This window comes from Phalacrocorax carbo, chromosome 2 (genome assembly GCF_963921805.1).
Source record: "Phalacrocorax carbo chromosome 2, bPhaCar2.1, whole genome shotgun sequence".
NCBI classification, from domain to species: Eukaryota; Metazoa; Chordata; class Aves; order Suliformes; family Phalacrocoracidae; genus Phalacrocorax; species Phalacrocorax carbo.
The window spans coordinates 149,859,776-149,886,957 of NC_087514.1; the positions used below are offsets into that span (position 1 = coordinate 149,859,776).

The 27,182-nt window shown below is 37.8% G+C and overlaps 1 protein-coding gene and 2 long non-coding RNA genes across 3 annotated transcripts; 2 read left to right on the plus strand and 1 right to left on the minus strand.

Moving 5' to 3' along the window:
- The first annotated feature begins 129 nt into the window (after positions 1–129).
- LOC135312112 (uncharacterized) lies at positions 130–3,111 on the plus strand. Its single transcript, XR_010371770.1, has 3 exons — positions 130–280; positions 1,495–2,116; positions 3,024–3,111. It is a non-coding gene; the product is annotated as an uncharacterized LOC135312112 (long non-coding RNA).
- On the minus strand, positions 1,389–3,555 carry LOC135312113 (uncharacterized). Its single transcript, XR_010371771.1, has 2 exons — positions 3,431–3,555; positions 1,389–2,242 (listed from the first exon to the last, which is right to left on the minus strand). It is a non-coding gene; the product is annotated as an uncharacterized LOC135312113 (long non-coding RNA).
- A 23-nt stretch (positions 3,556–3,578) lies between these two features.
- On the plus strand, positions 3,579–26,364 carry YME1L1 (YME1 like 1 ATPase). The gene is made up of 19 exons (XM_064444852.1): positions 3,579–3,712; positions 6,294–6,425; positions 8,626–8,788; positions 10,842–10,940; positions 12,444–12,553; positions 13,669–13,819; positions 13,909–14,016; positions 14,805–14,887; positions 15,743–15,833; positions 17,488–17,640; positions 19,039–19,171; positions 19,675–19,737; positions 20,245–20,357; positions 20,732–20,887; positions 21,632–21,783; positions 22,642–22,768; positions 22,868–22,941; positions 23,342–23,428; positions 24,543–26,364. Exons 1-19 carry the CDS (start codon positions 3,683–3,685, stop codon positions 24,684–24,686), a joined length of 2,169 nt encoding a protein of 722 aa, XP_064300922.1. The 5' UTR covers positions 3,579–3,682; the 3' UTR covers positions 24,687–26,364.
- The last annotated feature ends 818 nt before the right edge of the window (positions 26,365–27,182 follow it).

The window sequence follows — 27,182 nt, forward strand, 5'->3', positions numbered from 1 at the left end:
GAAGGTGGTACTCTCGCGCGGCGACCGTTGGGGCCGCGGGGAGTAGCCTGTAATGGGGCGGGGCGGGGCGGGGCGGAGCCCAGCCCAGCCCAGCCCAGCCCAGCCCTTTAGCTGTGCTTCAGGCCCCCCCGCCGGGGCCCTTCAGGTGCGTGCTGGTAACCGGCGCTGCTGTGAGAGGCGCCGTGGCTGGTGTTGTGTGCAGGCTCCTGTGTGGTGGCGGCTGCCGTCAATGCCCGCCCTCCGGTCCCACCCCGGCGGTGCTGCTCTGGGGAGGTGTCTGGTGAGCAGTGTGCTCAGTTTTGTGCGTAACCAGAAAGAGTTAAATATTTATTATTGACACAAGCAAGCTGAAGAAAGTTGGTTTCAAAGTTACCTTTGTTACCTCAAGCATATATATGTTCTTGGATTAGATGGAAGTAGCACAGCAGTTGGTTAAGAAAGAATCACAGTTGGGAGCAGAAACTAGCAACCGATAATCTTAACAAGCAGTAATGCTTAGGCCGGACAAGAGGGTATTAGTAGCGCATGCCTCACTAACGAGAACCTCCTCAAAAGAGTACAAGTAGTGAAAACATCCTGCTACAAAAAAGGCTGTAAAGATGAGAGAGAGCCACAAATCAGTCAGCAGTGATAAAAAGGAGCATCTGGCCCCAGAAGGCCCTGAAAAACTGAGCAATTGCTGAAGCACAGTGTTTGGGGGAAAGGTAATTCCGTTGGGGAGATTGTGACCCCCGACTCAGTTGAGGGACTCCTTTTGAGTATGGCCAGTGAAATAAAATCACACTGTAGCCTTAAGTGAAAAAGGAAGAGGAGGATACTCAGTCAGGTCAATGATTATGTATTACATAGGTGGTGTGTGTTAACTGTCATGTGTAAATGTCAGAATTAACTCCGTTATGTGTGCTTGATTTGTGGAAATACTCCATTTTGCACAGAATAAAACACTGTCTCTTCTTTAAACATACTGATGTGCTTTGGGAGTTATTTTAAATTACAGGTACACCTTCGAGGATTGTGATTGTTGCTCTAGTGCAAGTATTTCTAATAAGCCCTTGTCACTATCTCTGGCTAGACTGTATTGCTTCATTACAGCCTTCCCAGCTTGATCAGGACTCCCTAAAAATTTCCACCTTCTCTTTATTGTTTAGAGCAATTAAAAAAAAAACCAAAACAAAACCACAGCATGCATTCTGTGGTGGTTTGGAGGTTTTTTAGAACATTCATTATTTCAAACTGTCAAAGCTGTTGATCTGACTAATAACTACTGAATTTGTCATCTAGGTTTCTAATTTAGCAGTAGGTTGTGACTTTCTATAAGATGAGCAGGTAGACTCTCTTCTCATTTCCGTGGGATGTTTGAAGGTGCAGGAATTCGACAGAACATTAAGGAATTGGAAGGTAATATTTATTTAGAAAGAAACAACTTATTTTGGTCCCACATAATAATTTTCTCATATGCTTCACTCACATTTTCTCACATTTGCATACTTGCAGGTTCCAAGAGGTGTGTATCCAAGTTGGGTAGCCGGCATGGCTTGTGTGCAGGAGTATGCTGCCTGTCCAGTCCTTATGGTCTCTGTTGAGCCCTTACTGTCTCCTGGCATCCTCTGGATTGGTGATGACAGACTACTTTCTGGGCAGGTCTTTTATGATCAGGAGTTAGAATAATGTAATCTGTTGCTTCCCTCCAATTCTTGACTGCTTCAGCCTCTATTAATCTTGGGCAGGGTAGCTCCCTGTTTGCTTTGTTTCCCCGTTTTGGTTATCTCCATGCTATGTTCTGCCCTCCTGTTGTGACAGCAGGGACAGGGATGGTGTTTACAGTATGCGCTGACCTCATTGCCATCCTCCTGTTCCCAGAGCACAGGCCTTCTGACAAATCATCTGTGAGAGCGCCTTATCACCTTATCAGAGCGCAGGCCGTCTGCTCTCAGTTTACGCAGCCCATCCTCAGTGTTTACCAGCTTTGCTGCTCTCAGTTGTGCGCTTGGTCATTCTTTTAACCCTTGCCTTGCTGCTTTTCTGTTGCTTTCACATATACTCTGCTGTTCAGAATTCACCCCAGTCTTAGTTGTTCTGTTGCAGTCTCTACATCTGCGGAGCTAGCTCTACAGAGGTCAGTCTCATCAGGCCCTTATTTTGCTTTAAGATATATCACTTATAATCTGATGGCGCACAGGGAGGCCTTGCTTGTGCTTGTGAAGGAGTGCTGCTATCTCACAGAGGTCAGCTGTAGATGCAACTTACTGAGAAAATGTAGAAAACATGTTTTAAATTAGCTTTTTACAATGGCATTAAATACAATTTATAATTGATCGTATTTGTCATTTAGCTCTGCAGCATTAGTTTAGCTGTGTCTGGTTTGCAGCAATTTCAGCAGAGAAGCCCAGCTGAGAGCGGGAGGGATTGCTCCTTTTGGTGGCATCACATGCCTACATCAGGTTATGCCAGCTGTGAAACTCTGCCATCAGCCAGTGTGTGTTCCACCTCAGCCTGAGCTTGTAGAGCGAGGCTACACATTCTCTCCCTTTCCTCGAGGTGGCACGTGCCATCACACAGCTGCGTGGAAAACTGCTTGGTGGGGTGGGTCCAGCTAAATGTTCAGGGGGGGTTGTTGATGTTTCTGCCAAATCGGCTAGTTAAGCCACATGGTTGTGATCACAGGAGCACTAGTGGAAAACAGAACACGTACATGAGGGCAGGGGGAGGCAGCGCCATGGGGCTGACCGCATCAGTGTAAGTTGGTGTGGGATGGTGCTTCCAGGGAGGAAAGCAGCAGTGAAGAAAGGAGAAACAGCAAAGAACGGTGGTTGGGTGAAAGAAAGAAACCCTAATAAAACCCCAAAAGCATTGGAAAGCACATGGAAAAAATATTGCAAGGCATAGAAAAAGAATGACCAAATTCTGCTATATGGGGATGCAAGTGCCTGTAATGTCTTCATTTAGATTATGTCGTAACTGAATGTGAGTAACAGTATTTAGGTTATTGATACATATTGAAATTTTTAAGTTTCTTTCCACAGGCGGTATATTCCAACTCGCTGCAAAATATTTTCGGTTCTTCAGGAGGCACCTCGCGCAGTGGTCGCAAGGGATGCGACCTGAACGACAGAGTCCTGCAGGTTCGTTCCGTGCACGGTGGCTACGCTGGCAGGGACCCTCCCGCCCGGCCTGGGCATAGCGCGACCGCCCCGTTCCCGGCCCACGCACGCCCCCACGCCGGAACCCCTCGCCTCAGCCCACCCCCGCGCCTGGGGGCTGAGAGAGCCCCGGGCGGCTCCCAGCGCTCTCCTCTCCTGCAGAGGTGCCAAAGCGGAGGCGCGGCAACAGCACGCCCTCGGGCAGCCCTGCAGGGCCCTCCCGGTTCCTCGCCGCGGGCACCCCTCCTCCCTCCTCCCTTCAGCCTCGCTGGGGCAGGTGACCCGGAAACTCTACATCTCCGGCCGCTTCCGGGACGGCGTCGGGCCTGGTGGTTGCCGGCCGTCGGGGGCGGCCATTTTCCCGAGGAGCGGAGCAGCGGCACCCTCCTGCCGGCGGCGGCGGCTGTCACAGCGGCTGAGCGGCGGAGGAGGAGGAGGAGGCGGAGGCGGCGGCGGCCGACGGGCGGGCACGGCTTCTGCCTCTGGGTTGGGAAGCAGAAGAGGTGCCCGTGCTCGCCGCCGCCCCCACCACCGCCGGGAGAATGTTTTCCTTCTCAACCGTGCAGCCGCAGGTGAGGGGGTGCCGGAGCCTAGGTCCCGGCCGCCGCGGTGTTGGGGGCTTTGGAGCGAAGGGGGGTCGGGGTGCAGCCGTTGCGGCGGCAGCGGGGAGAGGAGCGGGGCGGGGCGGCCTGGGTTCTTATCCGGGAAAAAGTGCGTCAGTGGAGGGGAAAGGAGGGTATGGTAAAAGCTTGTAAGATCTGAAACGAAGACGTAACCCGGAGATGCCGCTTTTTAGTGTGTGTTTTTATAGCAGAGGCAAGGGGTGTGTGTGTGTGTTATTACAGCTGAAATTAAACGGTGCTGTCAGCTGTCACGGGTTGTTGTGGAAACCAACAAGAAACGATTTAGAAATTAGAAGAGTTAGTGGAGGAAAAGTCTCTCAGCTTTTTGTTACATAGAGCGGTCTGGATGCAATCTTTTGTTAGGTAGTGAGTCGGCTGGGGCTAGTGGGCTTTGCGGACTTTGATCTGAACCAGTGGTTTTATTTTTATGTTTTGTGTTAGGGGGATTAGTACGTGATAGTCTTATTCCACAGTGGGATCTGATTGTTCTTTCTAGTTGTAAACAAAGTGTTAACTGCTTTTGTTTATGTAGTGAAAGAGCAGAACTGGTAATGATATTTTTAGGAATGTGTCATTCCAGCTTTTCACAGTGGGAGACACAGGAGGAAAGCTTGGTTAACGGTTGGGATGCTGGCTTTGACCTCTGAAGGCTTTATGGTCTTACCACAAACTCCCAGAGTTTAATTATAACTTTGGACAGTTAACTCTGAGGCAGTGTTCATGTCTCACAGCGTTGTCTTTCTTCGTTTTCTGTCTAGTCAACACAAGAGGTGAAAGTTGTTGCGGAATGATATTCTTAGGCAGAGGTTTAATCAGGTCTTGCAGTCAGGTATTGGTCCAACAGCCAGAGTTGCACCCCGACTCTCTTGCCTAGTGATGTGCAATGAGACTGAGACGTTTTGGAAGTGTTGGAATTATTTGTACCGTATTTTCACAATAGACATAGTCACATACTAGAGGAGGAGCCCTGATACGTGGTGCACCAGGGCTTCTGTACTGATTCATGAGGTGGTGTCACTGAGTTGACTGAGTGCTGCTGAACTGCAGATTTGACTGTGGTATGTGTATACGCTTTGTACAGGTTAGTTTCATACTTAGGTATGTTGCTAAAGTGGAATCCCAAGGAAGAAAATGTAAAGGAAACTTCCAGGAATAACTTGTATAATGCAGGAAAAAAAATATAGGTATTTCAAGTTACAAAAGTATTACTTTATAGATGAAAATAGATGATGCTTGGAAAATAATACAGGAGTCAGTAGTACTTAAGAATGATGATCTCTGAATTAGTAAGATGTTGATAAATCTTCACAACTCAGTGCTATTCAAAAGCCACTGAGTTTTTTGTTCAAGTTGGTTCAAGGGGAGCCAGCTTGATGAGATCTGTTGCTTGGATATCTGTCCAGGGACAATCTAGAATTCACTATAATATTTCATATTAAAGTCTGAAATTAAGGCCTACCACTAAATAGGTGGAGTATGTAATTTACCATTCTTTTTCTGTTCATGTTGTTTAAAGAGCATTACTCCTCTTCTGTGGCTGTGCTGTGAAGTTTTATCAGAGTGGTGATCTTAGTTGTGTCTTGTCAGATGCCAAGACAGGCTCAGGATTATTTTAAGTGATACTTTCTTCCAAAGAAAAGGAAGTTCCTGAATGACAGTAACTATAATCTGGTTTTAAACATTTCAACAAGTGGTATCTACTTGCAGACTTGTCAGTGTAGAAGTAATTTGCTATTGTTTTTCCTCTCTTTTTCTCCCTATATTGATTGTGTTTTCTTTTTTGCGTCTTTTCTTGCTGTGTGGGGAAAAAACACCTATTTGGAATATAAGTTAGTTGTGATGGGGGTGTGTTGGCTGCAAGGAAAAAACATTGTTTCACAAAGTTTTGTATTTTATTTGCATTAAATGATTGTTAAGTTTGTAATATTGGTCAGAAGACAGGAACAATCTTTATTTTTTTGTCATCTGTTTGCAACAGCACATATCTAAGAGAGTCAGCAAGTGATACTTTAAAACAACAAAAAAATTTGAAAAAATATTCTGAAGGAAGTATTAAGTGTAGTAGCAATCTTGTTTCTCTGCTCTTTCAGCTGAGAACAATCCGTAAGAAATTGACTATATTTTTTTTTATAACTAAACATTGTCTTAAGTGCAAATTGAGAGCAGTCTTTGCATCTTCTAAGTGTTGATGATCTCCACCTACTTCTGTTTTTGAAAATGTAGTGATTATTTTCTTTAAACCATGCTTATGTTTGAAAACCAGGAAATGTAGCCTCTTTTTTTCTTTCCCCTCTTCCAAGCTTTGTGAGCTTCTAATGTCATGTGTACTTAAACTTTCTTTTATCTTTAAGTAGAGGTATCAGCTAACACTATGGTGTTGAAGCTAAGTTCATGTGATTTATTATGAAGTCCTCAGTTAAAAGGTGGTGTACAAGATATGCAATTATAAGTCAGGGTTTGGAATAGAGATATGTTTAAATAATTGAAACAAGCTTAAATCGTTATCTAATTATTTTTCTCCGCCATCTAGGCTACTGTTCCTCTGAGTCACCTTATAAATGCCTTTCATTCACCAAAAAGCTCCACTGCTGCTGCCAGCACTGCATCTGTACAGCCTGTCCAGCGGGATGCCTCCCCAGAGCATGATTCTCAGAAGAGTGAGGTACTAAAAACCTTTGGAAAAGGGGGAGTTTGATTTTAACTGAATTAAATCTGAATAATATCTGTTTAAGTGAATTTAAAATTTGACTCGTTTTATAAAATAATGTGACTAAACAAAACAATGTTAACACATAGATTGTAACTTCTTGACAGAACTTCAGTCAGCTGGTGCTTTGGCAGTAGGGATTCTATGAAAATACAGTATTTCATTAATAAGTTAAAAAGCTAGTACTTGTCTCAGTAGTAGTTTGCAAATGAGAAGGGGATTTTTTTTCACTTTCAACTTAATGTTTCTTGCTCTAAAGTAACAATAACTATTCTGTTAATAAACCCTGTATTGTCTTTTCACTCTTGTGAGTTCTTGCAAATTTTGTTTTGTTATTGTTTGTGAGAAAAGGAACTGTAACTAAAAATATGTTGAGGGGATTTGAGAGTTTAAATAGCATATTTGCATGTTTTCTTATTTTTCTACTAAAATACCTTTCATTATCTTTAGGTATCTTTTGTTCTTCTCACTGAAAATCAGAATAGAGAAGGTGCAAAGTAGTAGCAGATCTTGCCACTTTCAACTTGTTTCTTACAACAAGTTTTATAACTAAGAAAATATTTGGGAGGAAAAACATGGAGTCTTTTACTAACTATGGAACTTTGGAAGGGAGCATGGATTGTACTAATCATGCCTATGTCGTGATTCTATTGTTGTTTGGGTTTTTTTTTTTTTTTCTGTGATTCTGTATTTGCTTCTGGTGGTAAAAGTTGATTTCAGTGGGAGATCTGGATTACTGAAGGAAACTAAAAGTGTGTTTCTCATTATTTGAGAATGTGAAGCCTCTGTGCTGCGAAGTTAAATCTGTATTCAGAAGTAGTAGCCTCTTCTGAAGAGTTACAGCAATTGTTACTTTTTAAATTTTTTTTTTAACCCCCACTCCCCCCTGCCAGTGTTTCAGTAATTTTCCAAGCAATTACTAAGATGAAGTAGGAAGGCTTGATCTACTCCCTTAAACCATGTGTAAAAGACAAATTCTGTTTAAAACTGTATTTGTACTTATTTTGAGTATAAGTGGACCAGAAGCAATCTACCCTAGCCTTTAAAACAGAATACTTTTGTTTACTTTAGAAATCCATTTTAAACTATAAACTTTGAATATGGTTATGTTCTGGATGCATCTAGGAATCTGTTCTAGAAATGCTTCTTCTGACATTTTATTCAGGTGCGCCTTTTTATTAGAAATTTAGTTTCAACTTGAAAGTGGATCAACATGAAGCTTACATAAAAACAATTTAGGAAAAACAAAAATACAATCCATATTGTTCTAGCAATCAAAAAATAAATATCTGTGCAAATACATTTAGAATAGAATATTTACTTCTCAGTTAAGAAAATGTTACTGCAGAAGGAATATTGAGAGACTAATAGATATTTAAAGGGTCCAAACCAATACATACTTTTAAATATATACTCTCCTGTAAAAGTATTCCTTCCTATCTGTAAAATACATGATTAAAATTACTTTCATTGAGGTTACTTCTTTAGTAACTCAAGTGTTTGTGCCTTACCTCCTTTCTTTTTTCATGGTTTCTTTGCTTTGTAGGAAATCCCAGATCCTAGTACTTACCCTTTTCCCCATAGAAACTTTTGCCTTTCATTGTGTGTCTGCAGAGCTCATGGCTTTTTAAGATTTTAACTCTGGGTATAGTTCCTAAATACGCAGTCTTTGTGCTTCCGCTAAATCTGCGCTATCTGAAAAAAGGTTAGCAACAAAAAAAAAAGTTGGGATTTTGCTGTTCGCTCACTTGGATGAAGTATAATGGGTGGCTGTTGCTCTACATCTTCCCCCCCTTGCACTCTCCATTTGAGTAGAAAGAGTTGGAAAACCGCATTTTTTTCTGTGTCTGGTTCAATCAGGGAGTAGGAGGGTGTTAAAAAGACTGAACTGGGAAGAAAATATACTTGTCATAAATGTATGGTGACAATGAAAATATCAGTGTGTGCAAATGGAAAAGTTACTCTGCACTGACAGCAGCAAATATTCTTTCTTTAATCATGTCCTTTCGTGTATCTTTATTTAGAAATCTTTTATTTCAGTCTGAACTGTGAAATACAGATGCTGCATTGAGCCAGAATGTTAACTCAGTTATTCTTAATATTTTCCCCTAAGGTAATCTAAAGTAAATTTTGAACATTTATTTCTATTTTGCAGTCTGTACTTAATTTAAGAGATCTGGGATTGTCCGATTTGAAACCTAACCAGTTCAAAGAATTGGTGAACAGGTTGCTTCCTGGCTACAGTGCAGACAATAGAGCCTCTTCGCAGTGGCATACATCTTACATCTCTGCCGAGTCCTTCTTTGAAAATAAGCATGGTATGTTTCAAAGTAAAGTGTTTGAGAATTGATGAGAGTTAGATTATAAAGGTAGACACAGTTATTCTTTAGTTTAATCTCTTGTGCTGTAGATAACTCAGTTTAAAAAAACCTTTAATAAAAAGAGTATTAATGTAATTTTTATTGTATACAGGTAGTCTCTGGAGAGGTGCTTTTGAGTCTTGGGAATTTTAGAAAATTTGGAATTGTCTCTTTATATTCAGATTTGAAATTGGCTGCTATTAAACTTGTCTGAACTCAGCTGTAGCACAAGTGCATTGCTTCTTAATGATGAACCTGAGCTATTAATTTTTTTCACATTTGTTCCACCAAATAGGAGTTAGGTTTTGCTAATCTACTAATGTAACAGTCCTGAACATCTCCAGTATACATTAAGTTATTCCTTTTTTGCTTGAAGCAACGTTACATGAGGATGTTAATTGGAACAGAATTCAGGGTGGCAAACAGTTAGCAGTCCATGTAGAGTATTTCATTGCTGAAATAAACCAAGAGTGATTCCTTACAGTTAAAGATGTTTTGTTGGGATTACTCTAAAATACAGGAAGCCAGGTCGTTGTAGATGCTCAAAAACCTGTTAGAAAAGTAAGCATATACCTGACATTTGAGATACTGCCTATGTAGTATTGCAGTTGGGAGAAAGAGCTTAAGAATAATATCTTAAGGCTACTCTTAGAGAAGGAGTATTAAATTGCATTGTGATGAGAGATACAAAAAAAAAAATAGCCCAGAAGCAGTTTCCTGAAGGTGAAGAAAAAGGTTGCAAATGCTTCAAAGCTTTGATAGATTAACATGGAAGCTCACTAGACTGGTGGTTTCATTCACAGTTGAAAAGGCAAGGTTATAGGTGAAAAACTGCTCAAGGCAAGGGTTGCTAAATCTTTCAGAACCTACTCTTGGTGTAGGTGACATCACATGCTATGGATGACTGTTACTATTGATATGTGTGTGCGGTGTCTATTGCGCATAAAGCGAGGAGGGTATTTGTATTTTTTAAACTGTGTTCATAATTGTATTAGATTAGCTAATATGCAGTATTGTAAAAGACTGTGGAATATAGAGTGTGATAGAATTAATAGCTGATCTTTTTTCTCCTTCCCATAGTTCCTCAGTATTTCAGTTGTCAGCTTGTAAGCTGTTACTACAATCGTATAACTTAAAAAAATTTAGTAGGAACTTCCAGGGTTCTTTTTTTGCTGTCGTAGATGTATCTAACTGATGTAATAACTTTCTCAGAATGTGTAAAATAAACAAAAAACCCCACCCTTTTTGTGATTACATTAGCTTCTGAATTACTGTGGAAGAGAGCATATGTAGGCTTGGCTGCAGGTTTTTTCCCCTCCTCCCCCAGGTCTCTGATGTTTCTTAAATAATTCTTACCTGCTAAATGGGGATGAGTTCTTTGAGCTTTTGGTAACTGAACAACAGATAAATGACAGTTCTCTTGTCTGGCAGTCTGTAGTGTGCTTCAAATAGTGAAAAAGTTATTAGCAGATACTGTGATGCTCTTTTATTTCTTCTTGTTTCTGTATTGCATGAGGACTGTACAATTAAATAGACTTAGTATAGTTTAAAATGCTGTCACATGTTATACGTAGTCTGTATTAAAATGCCTATGAGCAATCTGTTCTTTAAAGCCTTTGAAGCTGAATCATTGGTTGAATGCTAGTCCTTTAGCTTCATGAAAGTCTTCAGATTCCTCTCCAGCCTAGATAACTCTATTCATCTCTGTACAGATATGCAGAGTTCTTCCTCCCAGATACAGCTTCAAATTCAAGATTCTGGGTACTAATATTTTTTGGAAATTCTCATTAGAAAAAGTTCTGGTATGCTGCAAAGCGCCTGGCATAGGTTGCTGCAAATAAGTTAACTATCTATGTACTGGTAATGGTTAATATGTTTAATTACAGACGCCTGAAGGACCATAGTAAAATAGAATTAATATTTAAGAAAGGAAAAACAACTTATGTGAGAAGTAATGTTTAGCTGCCGTTTAATATAGGGTGTATTTACACTTTGCTGTATCTCCTTACAGGTTTCGTGGATGTTTTCGGTGCTTTACGCTCATCTTGTTTGTACAGACAGCATCCTAATCCCCTCCAAAACTTCTGTTCAGATGTTCGGGGTTGGCCAGGTATAACACAATAAACTACACTGATTTTCATGTATGTCTACGGTATCTTTTTAGGGAAGGTATTTTTATTTTTGTCCTGGATATGTGACTCAGGAAATACTGGTAAAATTTCATGAGGAACTTTACATTGATATTAATACTGTAAATTCATGAACTTATTTTTGCAGTTGAGTAGTGTGTTTCCAGAATTAAGTTAGTAAACATGGTATAACTATAGACTCTTGTTCAAAGTTGCAGTATTTGTGGATCATGTTCTTAAAAGATGATAGATGAGCTGACTACTTTTGAATTAATAAATACATTGAATCTGATATTCATCCAGAGGAACTTTCTGAGGTGCTTGGTGGGTGGTTTAAACCACTCCTAGATGTCTGACGGGTAACAACAGGGCTGCATGAGCAAGAACATAACTGGGAGCTGAGGGAGTTCAGGTATTACCCTCTATTCAGTTCTTCTGATGCTGCATCTGGATATTGTGTCTGGTTTTATGTCCCGTGGTTGAGAGAGAGATGCTGACAAAAGGGAGATACCCCAGTGATGAGCCACAAGGAAGGGTGCAAATTTTTGAGCATTTAACATATGGGGGAAGCTGAAGGATCTGAGGTTTTAAAGTTAGCAGAGGATATGGCAAGGAGTGATCTAATTGCTATTGGAGCATATTAGTTACCTTTCTCTTGTACACCTCAAAGAAGAAGCAACAATTACAAGTAAAAGCAAAGGAGATTCCTGTTGGAAAATTTTCACAATGAAAAAGGCTAAGTTCTGGAACAGATTGTCTGGAGAGGTTGTGTTATCTTAATCCTTGGAGATTTTCAAAACTCAGCTGGATGAGGTCCAGAGCTACCTGATCTGATGTTGAAGTTGGACCTTTTTTGAGCAGGGGTTTGACTAGATCACCTCCAGAATATCTGGTGCTATTCTGTGATAACAGCAGGCTTAGTTAAAACTATTTAATTGACTGGTGTTAATGATTATTTTAAAACTTAGTAGTGAAAGAAGATAAATATTCTTGGCTTTTGTGATTTATGTGATAAAATCTCCATCGCAAGGTTCCTGATGTGATAGAAGATGACATAGTGCTACAAGCTCACTGTGTTCGAATGGTCTCATTTCCTTTGTCAGTTTCTAAGTTAACAGCACACCTAAGCCATTCCAGATCTCTTCAGGGCATCTTATCGGCTGAGTTTTTAGACAAAGCTTATCGTAGAGCTGGAACCTTCATTCCCATCCTTCGGATTAGCTTTCAAATATTTCATGTTTGTCAGCCTGCCTGGATTATTTTGGCTACATGGTCTCTTCTGTTTCCTGAGATGGTCAGGCATCTTAAACAGATTGCTATTTGCAATTCTCTTCACTTTCTACTGTGGATATTTTGGGAAGTTTTTTTTTCAGTTCAGTCATGATAGTCTTTTTCATATAATAGTTTCTGAAATCTCATAGGCTTTTTTTTTTTTTTGTAGTGGTAGTAATGGATATCTTTTTATTTATTATTACTATTTTAAGTTTACATACAATCACGGACCTTTAAGACTTTGAGATCGAGAGCAAGGCGTCTGCAGTCAACATCTGAACAATTCACAGAAACAAAAACTTCACTTTCTTCACTTTTGAAGGTAAATATGTGTGGCATTATGAAGTTCTTTTGGGCCTATTCGGACAATCTCTTTGTCTTGAATGAACCTTCACAATTTACCAAGGGTGTTTTGCTTCCCTAGTGTGAAAAAACTTTCTTAATTCTAAAACTTGAGCTAATGACAACATACAGTTTTCCTTACTAATACGCAGATTTGCTTCATATATCATCAATAGAAAGATCATATGAATTTTTTTAGGATAGTAGTTTGAGTTTTAAACTGTAGAAATAAAATTCTTTGTATTCTGTTTTTGTGGCTTTGTTAAAAATAGCTTGGAGTCAAATGAAGTATAAAGAGAACTACAGCTAGTTTAACATACAAGAATGTGTATTTTTTATAAGCACTTCATCGTATGGTTGATGCTTTAAGAATAGAATTAACTGTGGGTAGTATATTTTTAAGATACAAAAAATTTAACTTGGTTTTTTATGGGTTCAAATTCACTTATGTACTTTTAATTCAGCAGATAACTATTCAGGCTTGCGGTAGCTAAGCACTTAACAAAACCAAGTTGACCTAGGTACTCTTTGCTTCCAATTGGTTGTACAGAAGTCAGGCTAATTAAAGCATTTTATCTTATTGTGTGCATAAATTAGCTTTGAACTCTCTCCTCCTTCTAGGCATATGTGGTTTATTTCATCTGTGGACAAGGTATACCACAGATGAAGACAAACCAGAGCTAGCTCTACGCAGTGCTGCTCTTACATTTCATATGCCCTACCAAATTTATTTGATCAAGCTGTATCAAAGCTATACTTAGAAAGATATTTCACATCTGGAGGTAATTTAAGTTGATTTCACAAAGCTTAAGCTAATAACTCCCACTGGATCCAGTGTACGAAGCTAGCTGTGTACAAATCTGCTTTAGACTGCATTTCATATTTGGAACTGGGGTCCAGGAGATCTCTGAACCTCACCTCTTCAGCAAAAATTGGGGTGCTCTTGCTTGGAGCCATTGTGATTCCACACTCAAGCTACTGTCCTGTGTCGTCTAACTAACCCCATAGCACCTGCTTTTTTTATTCCTCCCAACCCCCTATACTAGCCAGGTAGTAAGTTAGTGTATACTAATGCTGCTGTGGAAAATATTTTAGGGCTTTATCCTGAGGAAGCGAAGAATTGATGTTGAAAACTTAGATACACTAATGAAAACAAAAAACATCCCAGAGGCACACCAGGATGCTTTCAAAACTGGTTTTGCAGAAGGCTTTTTGAAAGCACAGGTATTTCTGCAAAAAACACTTGGTAAGTTGTTTCAGTTCATGTATCTTGTCTTTGCACTCAACGTACTTTATTTCAGCCCATTTTAAAACTGTTTTTGTTTTGTTTTACAGATTCCTTAAGAAGATCACGTTTGCTTTCTTTCTTTCTCTTTGTTCTTTGTTTTTATCTTGCTATATATTCATCATTTTTACCTGGGAAAGGCTCCTTTTCTGATGCTGGTTAGTTAACTTTTTTCCCCACTGTTTCACTTGCATTGTTTCTTTGAGCAAGTTTAGCACAAACTAAATGTGTTTTGACATTATGATTTTTTTAGGATAACATTTCAATGTACTCGTGAAAGTAGAAGAGTTACTGCTTTCGGCTACAGCCTTTGAGAAAATAGTGTGACTAAATGTTTATGGAGGCAAAGTTGTCTGTTTCTTTTGGTGAAACAATTACATGGAACCAAGCAGAGAAGTCAGACTGTTCACCAATTATGCGTATGTCTTTGAACTTAGATGATGTGTTATCTAGGTCAGCAGTAGGCAAAATGTTTTGATTTTTATTTGTAATCACAGTCTAGTTTATAGCAACTAGGTACTTGCATAGCCAAATTATAATCTTGAGAAATCTGTTGGAAATTGTGGAACAATCAAAGGCTGAGCTAATACACATGGAGAATTTCAGCTTCATGCTAAGTTGTTGCCTGGGGCTCAAGAAAGTTAGCATATGTGCAGAAATACTGAGGAAGAACTTCTAGCTTAGTGTACCTGCTGGGCTTCCTGTACTACAAATGACTGAAAAGCACTTAAATCACTTAATTAACTGCAAATATTTTAAAGATTTTATTTTTTATTGTAATAAATCTTATTCTTGCTGGACACTTGTAAATGGAAACATGCCCTTTTAAAAGGGCAGGTGTAAAGTAAGTGGCTTAATGGTATGCATTCAAGTGCAGAGTTCAGTCTTGGAATGAAATTACTTCATGTGTAAATTCTGTTGTTCATCATCTGCTGTTTGCTATTAGTACGCTTTCGAACATCGAGTATCTTTGATGCAGCAGTTGATCCAATCCAGTTGAAAAATGTCACTTTCGAACATGTAAAAGGGGTAAGTTCAAAAGTAAAGAGTGTGTGAGTTCTTGCTTAACTAATCATTGTGAGCCTGAAGAATGTCTTACTCTGTTCGAGGAACTTCTTTGTATAAATTGAAGCCTGATATATATTGATCACTCCAAGATTGAGGAGGGTTTTCACCACTCTTGTTCTATTTTATATATTTGTGGCATTTAATACCTTATATAAGGTACACTCTCGACTTGTTGAATCACATTTTTAAAGGCTAGAATAGGAAAAGGCAGGCTATAAGTATCCATGTTAATCTGTTTTTTGCAGAAGTTGACCAAGAGAAGATGGTAATGCCATTAGAATGTTTTGCTCTTAGTACTGTATCTTTCAGAAACCTGATATTAGGACAGGAGATCTGGAGATTCCCAGAAAGAAGCAGGCATGTCACTGCTGATGGGATAGCTTTACTTTTTCTATTCAACTGTTCTTTGGCTCTCAGTGGCAAAATGTGGACCTCCCCCCTTGGACAAATAGATAGAGTTAACCTCTTTTTAACTCATTAGACCAGTATCTTGATGTAGAATTTTTGATTCTGTATTTATCTTGTTGGTCAGATCTGGTCTTGAACTGTTTGGTTATTCCTTCAGTATTATTAACTTTTAGTGTTTACTGATTATTCCTATGAACAGTTGTGGGAAGTAGGTTGAATTAAACTCATGGACACTTGGTATCCACACAAACTGTGTAGTACACTTCTACATCTTCTTGCTGTTGTGTCTTTTTGATCAGTACACGATTAGACACATAGACAAGTCTAAATGTCTAATACAAAACTCAAAAAAAATGCGGTATTTTATAAATGCTTAGTTATATTTTGTGACGTGTTTTTAATGTATAGGTTGAAGAAGCTAAGCAGGAATTGCAAGAAGTTGTGGAATTCCTGAAAAACCCACACAAATTCACTGTACTAGGAGGTAAACTTCCAAAAGGTAAGAGTCATTGCTCAGCAGAAGTGAAAATGATATGTAGCGGTGGCTACCTTTGTAGCTTTTTTCTATACTGAATGACTGACTGACAGCCTAGCTTCTGAATATTTTTCCCTTTAGTTAGGGAATAAAAAATATAACTAAAATGGGCCTAAATACTACTGTTGTATTTAGATTGTATCCGGGAAAAATAATGAAATAATGTTAGATGTAGGTAGTGGATTTTCTTGTTTGTTTAAAATATTTGAGGACCAAATGAATCTTCAAAGAGAGTTGCAAAGCTGCTTTATTAAAGAATACCCTTAAATGAGGTTCTTGGAGGTGGGGGAGTGGACGTTAAGGTAGTTATGTTGCATGCTTCCTGTCTTCAGTTCCATGCCTTAGTTCAGAGTATGTAAAAAGTGGTCATTACTGCCTTCCCCCCGAGAATTTGAGGTATCTGAGATATTTGGGTAGAAGAAGCAAAGGTGCCTCAATATGTCTTACATTTGGTAGAAATTCAATAACAACATTAGGGCTAATAAGCTATGACAGTGCAAAGCAGTGGACTGTAGATTCAAGGCAAAACTTTTTCTAAAGTCAAACCTGTGTTTATCGTTGTTAGTGGCCTTCTTTACAGGGCTAGTAATCGATATTTCTTTGAAGTCCCAAGTAAACCTTTTAGAGATGATGTACTGAACTATAAAAATTCTTCTACTTTGTCACTGAGTGTAACATAGTACTAAAAATATTTACTGATAAAGTTATGCATAATTGGTGTTAATACCTTTCTGAGCAGAACTTTATGTAGCCCAGAGGTTCTTAGATCTGTATTTTTCCCCTCCTTTAACTGTCTCTGTAAGGATATCTTTTTTAAAAAGTTAATAGCTTCCTGTCACCAATGTTTTTAATTCTGTTGGACCTTTTCTCATCTGAGAAAGATAAGTAACATAAGTTAGTTTAGTCTTAAACTTACCCAAGATAATGCAAAAATGTCCCCAAAAGAACCTATATTATGCAAATGAATATGTTGGGGTTAGACAAAACTTACTGTGCTTTCTTTAGTTATTAAACTAATATACAGCAGTCCTTTATCTTGAAAGGCAGGGTTTTTATGTAACTGAACTCTTGAAAGGCCTTTATTTCTTTATGGCTTTCAGCACCTTTAGTGCTTGCTAACTGCTTTAGACAGTTCAGAAACTACTGTTTTCATTTAAAAGAATGATTAAGATTGATCACAGTAGAAGGTCAAATGAATCCGAAATATGGAAACCTGATATGTCTGTTTCCTGTTAGTGCTCTACACTATTTAGAGTCAATTATTTGGTATTATTTAAATAAAAAAAATCCACTTTCAGAACATGCTAGGAAAATGTGAGTTTGAAGAAGACGCTATTAGGGATTTGACTTTTAAACTCCAGCAGTAACTTTGTAGAATACTTCAGGCTTCTGTTTTTCCTTTGATAGTCTTACAAGTCTTTGTTTCAGTGTGGACCAGTGTGTATCTAGATCTGTTGTAGGAAGCTTCTTCAGACTGCAAGTAATGAGCAGTATCTGAGAAGGGGATGTTTTGAAGCCAAGTGTAAATTATTTCTTGTAATGCATGGAAGAAACAGTACCTGTATAAGAAGACTGTATGGGTTTGGTGTTTTTGTTTAGTTTTTGTGTGTCTTTTTAGGTATTCTGTTAGTTGGACCACCTGGTACTGGTAAAACTCTTCTTGCACGGGCTGTAGCTGGTGAAGCTGATGTTCCATTTTATTATGCATCCGGATCTGAATTTGATGAGATGTTTGTTGGTGTAGGAGCTAGTCGCATCCGAAGCCTATTCAGTAAGTTAAATATTTGTGTTTTTGAAAACTTTTAACACGTGAGATTAAGTATTCAGAGTTGTTTACAAGGTTTGATTAGGTAAAGTTATGGTTACTGGAAAGTAGTAGTGTATGAGGCTAATAAATGAAGCTTTAATTGTGTAGGTAAATCTCAGAATTCTGTGAGTATCAGTTAACTGTAGAATCTTGGTAGTTGTCAGACAAAATTGTAGCAAAAATTATAGCTGATGTTACAACACTCCCAGAGAGAACAGAATTTAATTAGAAACGTAATGTCCTGTACACTCGAGTATTTTAAATTTACTTACTGTAAATATACTTACTGTCATACGTAAACTATTGTAAACTTGAATTAAAATGGACGCTTAAGATAAAAAATAGTGTTAACCTTCTCAGTTACTTCCCTCAAAATTTTATATTGTCTTTTTTCTTTCTCTGAATTAGAGCTTTACGGGATCACAGTGTAGCACTAAGCTGAGATTCCCTTTCTCGTGCCCATCATCAGGCTCAGAATAGTTCATTTTGTAATGAAAGCTTTAAAATTAATGTGTGGATTTCACAGAAGAGGCTTTCTATTTTAAGTATGCAAATAAATATTATCAGGGGAAGGGGGAAACCAACTCCCTCTTAAATAGAAGACTGGTAGTGTCAGGCACATACAATGTAGAAAGTAGTTTGTATTTGTGAAAGAAATGTGACTTCCTTCACATGGAAGGGGTGCAAAATGTAACAACATGGTACCTTAAAATATGCATTTCTTTCTGTTGACTACAGAAGTTTAGATGGCTGACTTGTACATTAATATTGATGTTGCAGGTATGTGTAGCTGGGTGAAATGAGTTGCACCCTGGAATGAATGTACCAGTCGATGGTCTTAACGTTTATTACTGCATTTTTATTTTGTGTTTTTAATACATCTAAGCTTGAGGGTGAGGTCTTCACTGTTAAATAATAAACAGGTCCTATTAAAGTAAGTTAGTGTTTAGACCCATCGCATTTCATATTATTTTTATTTAATAGGTCAATGTTCTCTACGCAAGCCTATGAAATAAGCTGTGGTAGGGAGCTATTATGAAATACAATTAATTTCTTAATCTGTTTTACTAGTAATTTCTCATAGCATGACAAGAATAAGCTGATACAGAGATGAAGAACCTTGCTTCTCTGCATTGCTTAATTTAAAAAATATTTCTTTTTTTTTTTAGTCTAGAATCAAGACAGTTCTGGTGATGTCTAATAGAATACTTTATAATCACTTTATAATCTTTATAATCCAAGAATACTTTATAATACTTTATAATCCAAGAGTAATAGAAATAGTAGAATCCTAAATTACATGATACACTCTCTGTTCTTTTGTGTGGTTGAAGTGTCCTTCTGCTATTTTTCTTTTGTCAGGGGAAGCAAAAGCAAATGCACCATGTGTTATATTTATTGATGAGTTGGATTCTGTTGGTGGGAAGAGAATTGAATCTCCAATGCATCCCTATTCAAGACAGACCATTAATCAACTTCTTGCTGAAATGGATGGGTAAATATATGGATTCTGAGGGCACAGAAAGTGCTTGACTGACTGGTATTTTATTACTTGGGTGAATTTTTCTTCCTTGACAGCTTTGATGTTTTTTGTAATTTTTTTTTGTAATGCTTTTAAGGATATAAATTTAAGATGCTCCTATGACCACTTTCTAGTACTATCAACAGTATCATTAATGGCCTTACTGTAAGGAATATAGAAGCTTCTAAGTTGTAGTAGCACAATAGCTAAAATTTTTTAAAATAATTTCTCAAATTTTTAGGCTGGCTATATATCTTAAGGAAGAAGTTCAACTCTGAGATCAGGGCACGTTTTTAACCAGTTGCTGGGTTAAATGTGGTCAGACTTAGATCACACGTTGTGGTTTGACAGCGCGTTTTTGACTTGCCAGTTGAGGTAATCCAAAATTCAAAATCCAAAATCCAAAAGAGAAGTAGTTATTGACAGAAAAGGTCTCAGGAAAAAACCCAACATTCTCACTCTTTTTTCCCATACAGGTTTAAACCTAATGAAGGTGTTGTTATTATTGGTGCAACAAACTTCCCTGAAGCCTTAGATAAGTGAGTACAATGTGTTGATTATTTCTACAGAGTGTGTTTTTAAAAAACAAACAAACAAAACCCCCTACAAAAACAACAACAAAGTTGCTTGTGATAATATTCAAGTATTACAGTGTTATAGCTGTGGCTTTTCCTTCTTAAAAAGGCTGTGTATTGACCAGTTTTTGGCATTTAAAAGTTTTTGAGTTAGAAGCATGTTACTTATTTCTACAGATTTAAGCATCTAAAAATTCTGGAAGTTTTTCTGCTTAAATTGATGGGCTGCATTCCTTGTTTACAACGCAAAATTTTCAAATGCAAAAAAAACCCCTTAAAATGGGTTGGTAATAAACATCTTTCATCTGTCTTTTTACAGATCAAAAAACCATATTCTTTGCCTCTGTGCACCAGACATTGTCTATGTAGACATCTTTAGAAATACCAAAAGGATTTTTGTTCCTTTTGTACGTTAGTAACAGTTTACTGCAGCATTTTTAAGTCAATATATTAAATTGTCTTTTCCCTTAGTGCTTTAATACGTCCTGGTCGCTTTGATATGCAAGTTACTGTTCCCAAGCCTGATGTAAGAGGTCGTACAGAAATTCTGAAGTGGTACCTTAATAAAATAAAATATGATCCATGTAAGTAAATACTTCACTGTAATATCTTTTTATATAACAGTTTTTTATCCTGAATCAGCCCGCTCATATATTAGTCCTTTATTCCGTCAGCAGTTGTGGCTTTACCATGTGTCTCAGTAAAGAACACAAAAATTGCCTAGTACATAGCGTTATAACAGTTTGCTGAGGCAGTGTGTCTTTTTAGTCCCAACAGTTCATAATGTCTTAAAAATTAGGCTTAATTTCTTCTAAAGCTGAAAATGTTTTAATGCATTATTTTTAATAGAATTTGATTCTGGCTTGTAATTTGATAATTTCTTGATACTTCTTCATGATACAAGCTTTTTCAGAGAGATACGGACCCTAATGACGCATTTGCTTATTTTTCCCCACAGCTGTTGATCCAGAAATAATTGCACGAGGCACGGTAGGATTTTCTGGAGCAGAGCTTGAGAATCTTGTAAATCAAGCTGCCTTAAAGGCAGCTGTTGATGGAAAAGATATGGTAACCATGAAAGAACTAGAATTCTCCAAGGACAAAATTCTAATGGGTAGGATTTTATACAAAAGACATACATATATGTTATAGTCCACAAGGATTTTCTTGTGTGATTAAGACTTTTACAGAGAAAGAGAAAAGTTTTTATGCTGTTTTTTGGTTTGGTGGGTTTTTTTGTTGTGTGCATTTTGGTTTTGTTTTTTGTTTTCCTCTTTTTTTAAACCAAATAAGTCCTCTGTTAGTTTATTCTGAATAGAATCTTTTGAGACCAGAAAGTAGTATGCAAAATCTAGTATGGAATACATTCTTTAAGACTTGATACTTTTTTTTTTTTAATCAAAAAATGCCACATATTGTACTTGAGCCTAGAGGAAGACACAGGCTTGATTTCTTACCCTTCCCGTACTTATTCCTAAAGGAAAGGAGAGAATAAATGACCAGAAACCTGGAACTTCTGTTTAACTAACTTGTCGTGTGATAACACAAAACTTAAACATCTGAGCATATACACTAAAAATCTGGTCTGTTCATACTTGAGAGAAGAAATGGAATTTTCTCAGGTACTCAGACTGCGTTTTAAATCTATTCCTTTAAAAGCAACTTGTCTGTAGAGTATATTGAAGTCCATTTTAGACATTAAAATCCTACTTGTAAACATCTCGCACGTAATTAGTGTTAGCTAATTTTGCTTGCATGCTGTTCCTTGGCTACTTTGTGCTCTGTTTGAGTATATGTAATGTGTGGATTCTGGTGGTCAGCTGTACAAAAAAGTTCATTTAATGTTCCTGTGTTTAAGGACCTGAACGTAGAAGTGTGGAAATTGATGAGAAAAACAAAACCATCACCGCTTACCATGAATCTGGACATGCTATAATTGCATATTATACTAAGGATGCAATGCCAATCAACAAGGCTACAATCATGACACGGGGAACAACGCTTGGACATGTGAGTATTTCTAGACTTTTGTGTTGGTTTAGTGGTGTTGAGGGATTTGCCAACAATGCTGTTTGTTGTAATTATGTATATTGAAATATGTTGAAATACTCAGTTATGGGTGATCTCTTGGAAAACTCACTGGTCATCTTTTCTGTGTGATAGAAAGCTTTCTTCCTTCCTTTGAAATAAAATAGCATATGCTAGTATAATAGTTCACATATACAAGGAAAAAGTATGTTTGAATCTGCTGCAGCTAAAACAGCACCCAACAGCAAAACTTGGAAGAATGTCTAAAAGACTGAAAAGTAGAAGCACTGCTCAACTGTACTTTTAACACAAACATCCTTTATCAACTTGTTCTTTGTCCTATGTGACTTTTTCTAAACCCAATTGGTTACCTACCTTGTTTCTAGCATAGATATCCCTAAGTTTTTACTATTCTGCCTTTAGCTGCCAAGCAATTGAATAGAAACATATTTGTCTGTTTCTGTTGATCTTTACCCAAGTTAATGTGTTCAGTTAAAGAAAATCATTGGCCTGCATCCTCCAGGCAAGTTGATTTATGCTCAGTACAAGTGTAGGGAATAAGGAGAAATTGATAGAATAGATTGTTCTGTTTCTTCTGGTAATAAGTTTAAGTTGCTTAATTTTATGTGGAGCTCATGGCGTGTAGAAGGCTGTTTCAGCTGGTAGACTAAGGACCTCCAAGCAAACCTCATGAGTGCATAGACTAGTTGGAGGCCCAGAGCATTCAAATTGTTGCATTAAAGCCTTTATATCTACTTCAGATACAAAAAAAAAAATTTTCAGATTATTTCAGTATTTCTTCTGTTTACTGTTACCTGACCACAGCTCTGTATCTTACAGGTATCTTTGCTCCCAGAAAATGACAGATGGAGTGAAACTAGATCCCAGCTGCTTGCACAGATGGATGTGTGTATGGGAGGAAGAGTAGCAGAAGAGCTAATATTTGGAAGTGATCACATCACAACAGGTTAGCTGATTGGTAGTTAAAAGAATTTTTGATCAAAGCTTGTGGACTGGCACATTAACTTGGTTTCAGTAACATTATTTACATCTGTTTGCTATCTAGGTGCTTCCAGTGATTTTGACAATGCTACTAAAATTGCAAAACTGATGGTGACTAGATTTGGAATGAGTGAGAAGGTAGTATTATCAATCCTTAAGTATTTATATGGTACAAAGAAATGTCTGTTCTGTAACTAAATGCCTGTTTGGTTGTCAACGATCACAGAGACTAAGTAGTTCTGGCAATAAAAGAAGAAAGCCTTTATGACTGGACCAAGTGTTAGTAGTCTGGGGATTTTGTTTTGATTTTTAAATAAGAAAATGCTTAATCATGATCTGTACTGTGACTTGTTGAAATAGAGCTCTGCCGTGACTACATAGTTGGTGAACAGGCTTCTTGTTTTGCTTCCCTTCCAAGCACTTCAGCAGGCATTTGATTAATGAGTTTGCATGTAGAAGCAATAGGTGATGAAGCTCTTAGTGTTTTATGTGTATTACTGCAACAGTGGCAAGATAAAGATTTTTTGTTGTTGTTTAGCTTGGTGTTATGACCTATACTGACACGGGGAAAGTTAGCCCTGAAACCCAGTCTGCAATTGAACAGGAAGTGAGAACACTTCTGCGGGTAAGATTCTCTCTCCCTCTGCTGTGATACATTTACTTTGAGATAAGTTGAGCATCAGCTTACTTGACTATTCAGTTTGGTAATGTATACTAGGGAAAACACACAGGTGGATGGAAGTATTTTGAGTATTTAATGTAGCTGCAACTTTTTGAATCTCTGCATAACTACACTTTTTAGTGACTGTAATGCACAGGTAACGAGAAACAAGTTGGTGGTGTTAGGTTCTTTAATATATGCTTTAACACTTCCTCTTACATTTGGTCAGGAGTTGTATTTTGCCTATTCATAGGAAAAAAAGTATGGCTACAAATAGTTTTAGAACAGATGTGCATGTTTTGTGTAACTCCCACGTTTCATAACTTGCAGCTAAGCCATTTTATATAGAATCACAGGAGTGGCCATATTGCATCAGAGAGTTGCCTTTTCCAGTGTCCTGTTCCTCACAGTGATCAGTATCAGATGCTTAGGGACATTTGTAACATTCGCTAATCATGGAACTTCCAGATCACTGTTCTTTGGTACAGGCAGGAGAACTATTTATGTCATAACACTTCAACGATTAACGCTTCTGCTGTAGCTGTTTCTGAACTGACCAGGTCATGTAAGAGCTATCTATGTAGAACTAAAAGTTGAAGTTGGTAATGCTGGCAGTGTGCTTCTACTTGCAGCAACTGGTAACTTGTTGGTAGCTTTCAGCTTTCTAAAAGTACGTAATACTTAAAGTTTTATAAACTCTTAAAAACTCCAGTCTTTGAGCAACATTTCTTGAATGCTGTAGCACTGCTCATAATGTAAAGTCAAATATATTTAATTTAATTAGCAGCTTTTCAAATCTAGTATTTCCTAAGTCATATGTAAAAATACTGAAGTTTGTCTCAGGATGCAAAGGTGGCATAAAGTTTGGGGTGTTTTTTTTTTTTTAATTCTGATTAATTATGCCAGCTAGATTTTAAATCTTCGTGAGACAGGAACTGTGCTATCTAAGAAATGTAAGGCACAACTTCAAATGTTTGTTTCAAGCTGTATTTACCCAGAAACAATTTTTAAAGTGGAATTTTGCTGCTGTTTTTGTTCTAAAGTCTTAAAATCTCCTTCCACCTTTTTTTAATACTAGGACTCATATGAGCGAGCAAAGAACATCCTGAAGACTCATGCAAAAGAGCACAAGAATTTAGCAGAAGCTTTATTGAAATATGAGACTCTGGATGCCAAAGAAATCCAAATTGTTCTAGAGGGAAAAAAACTAGAAGTAAGATGATAAATTCTGTGATACAGTAACTGATAATTTGAAGAATGTACATCTAGCAATGCAGTAGTCTTATGCAGCATAGCCTTTTTTTCCCTTCCTGATGTGTGTATGGCATTAGTGACACTTTAATATTATTCTGTCTCTTGTAAGCTTCTGTTACTCATCTATTTGTTGTGTCTCATCAGAATAAGACACACAAAATAAAGCAAGTTCCGCATCCTCTGCTCCCTTTACTCTTCCCACAAGAAGTTATTCAGATGGATAAATCTCAGGGTTGAATTCAGCGTTTTGGTTTAGTCAGATGTGTTGAAGCTGAGAAGACAAACATGCAGATAAACTGGTGTGTTTTGGCATAGCTTCCTGGGTCATGCTGCTACATGTGCGTTTGAAGTGATACCCCACGCTGTGTGCTATGGAATGTTTGATGGATAGCAACAGATTGATTTGTAAAGCAGTTGTATGTAGTCTAACTAATGCTCATACTCTGATCACTTTTAGAGAGGACTTCTTATTCAGAAATGTAACAAAACATCTCTAAGAACAAAGGGGCTACACAGTGCCTCTCTATTAAAGGGAGTTGTGGGAGCTCCATGTTAGACAAAAACATTAGTGATTGTGTTTTCAGTGCTCTTGGGGTTAAAATACACACATGTATGGCTGGGAGAGAAATTGTAATGCAAAAACAACAGGCTAAACATGTCTATGCCTCTATGGACCATGTTTTGGGCAGAACCGTGGCAGGGATAAGAGAAATACCTGTGACCTCTGATGTGCTGCTGACAAGATTCTTAGATATTTTTTACTATTATTATTACTACTGCAGTAGCGCTTTGATGACAGTGCTTCTACACTGCTGGAGATTCTGCAGAACTGGTTTCTAGTAATACTAGGTATGGGTGTTTGATAATCCAACAGATAATTTCTTTGAAGAGGACAATATTGCTCACTAAAGAGTAGTTCAGAAAATGTTTGAAGTGAGTGTTGTTTCAAGTAACATTCCCAGTTCTGGTCTACAGTACAAGTAGGGAAATAAAACCTTTTCTTTCAACCCTTACAGAAACCTCTGGAAATTCTAAGCTAGTAGGAAAAAGTTTTGGAAAACAAAGGCAGTTTCCAGTCAAGTGGAAGTGATTGCTAGCAATTAATTATATGCCAGTATTCTTCTGATCTCATGGAACTGGTTTTTAGGAATAACACATCTTCATCATAATCTTTCTGCACAATTAATTGTAGGCTTTTGGGACTATAAACTTCTGTTGCAGAGAGGGCCTTTATTAGTGTATTAATGTTGAAGGTTACTGCACTTGGACATTAAAGTAGTTGGGCTGGTGCCAATAAATGTGAATGGAAATTGGTAGCTAGACTTAAAACTAGAAGTAACATAGTATTTTAGAATTTTCTGAGTGTAATGCTTGATTATAACCTAGTTTTTTAGTAAGAGCACATGCATTTTTTTTTTTCCTTTCAAAACCAGGATAACTTTCTATTTGCCTATTTTTGTCAGCTTACTGTAGTGACATCCCAGTGCAGTGTGGGAGAACTTCCAAATGTTATAAAACAGTATACCAAATGTCTAGGCTGACTAGTTACAGTTGTACATGCATTTTAGAAATATGCAAACAGAAACAAAAATATACTGCATATTTGGCATCTGTTTTTGGAGTAATAAAGGTTAATTTTAATTATGCTTATGGTTTTCTTTTTATTCACTGTAAATTGTTATAAAATGTAATACCAAGTTCCCTCCTATGTAAATTGAGGTGTATAAAACATTTAAACTTGTAAATAAATTTAATAATGATGGCAAAATTGCACTCTCTCTAATTAGGTTTCTAGGGAATGTTCTCCCTAGGAATTCAGACCTTTTTTCAGTTGCTGCTTCAGTAGTGGGACTTGGATGGGAACTTCTCCAGCTAAATAATGTGAGTCTGCCTTTAGAAACAAAAGCAAAAAAATTTCACTTTTGAAGTCACTAAAATCCATATTGAATGGTCTGGTATGGGGGTAGGTCCTTCAGGTCTAACTTAATTTTTCTCATTCAAAAGCTTCTTGCTACATGCAAAGAAGTAGTGAGCAGTCTCAAAAACACAAAGAAGGGTGATATTTCATTGGGTCGTGAAAGAAGATCATCAGAGATTAGCCATCATGTGTAAAAGGTATCTGCTTTCTGGTTAACTTAACAACAGAAGTGTTATTGAAGAGTTTATTGCCATACCTATACAGCTGCGTACATGCAGTATCTGAGGGGTTTCAAAGAAGGAGCTGAAATTCCTCCTCACATAGTCATTAGACAGAGGTAGGAGACCACAAAGGCAAATTCCAAACATCAGTCAGATGGTGGGAATAACCCGAGTTCCCTTTAAGTACACAGTCTCATGTTGTTGAAGACAGGGCAGAGTTGGGTACTTTAATGGACTGTTTGTTTTTTAAATAGCCCTAAACTGGTCGCAAGCATGGTGGCACATAAAATAAGAACTTCAAATTTGGGCATGATTCTGAATTTTC

What these genes read in the sequence shown, in the direction of transcription:
- YME1L1 (XM_064444852.1), top strand. Translation starts at nt 3,683, where the DNA reads ATGTTTTCCTTCTCAACCGTGCAGCCGCAG. An exon ending in CTTTCGAACATGTAAAAGGG is followed by an intron (nt 14,888 to 15,742) that starts GTAAGTTCAAAA and finishes TTTAATGTATAG; the next exon opens with GTTGAAGAAGCTAAGCAGGA. An exon ending in CAAGGACAAAATTCTAATGG is followed by an intron (nt 20,888 to 21,631) that starts GTAGGATTTTAT and finishes CCTGTGTTTAAG; the next exon opens with GACCTGAACGTAGAAGTGTG.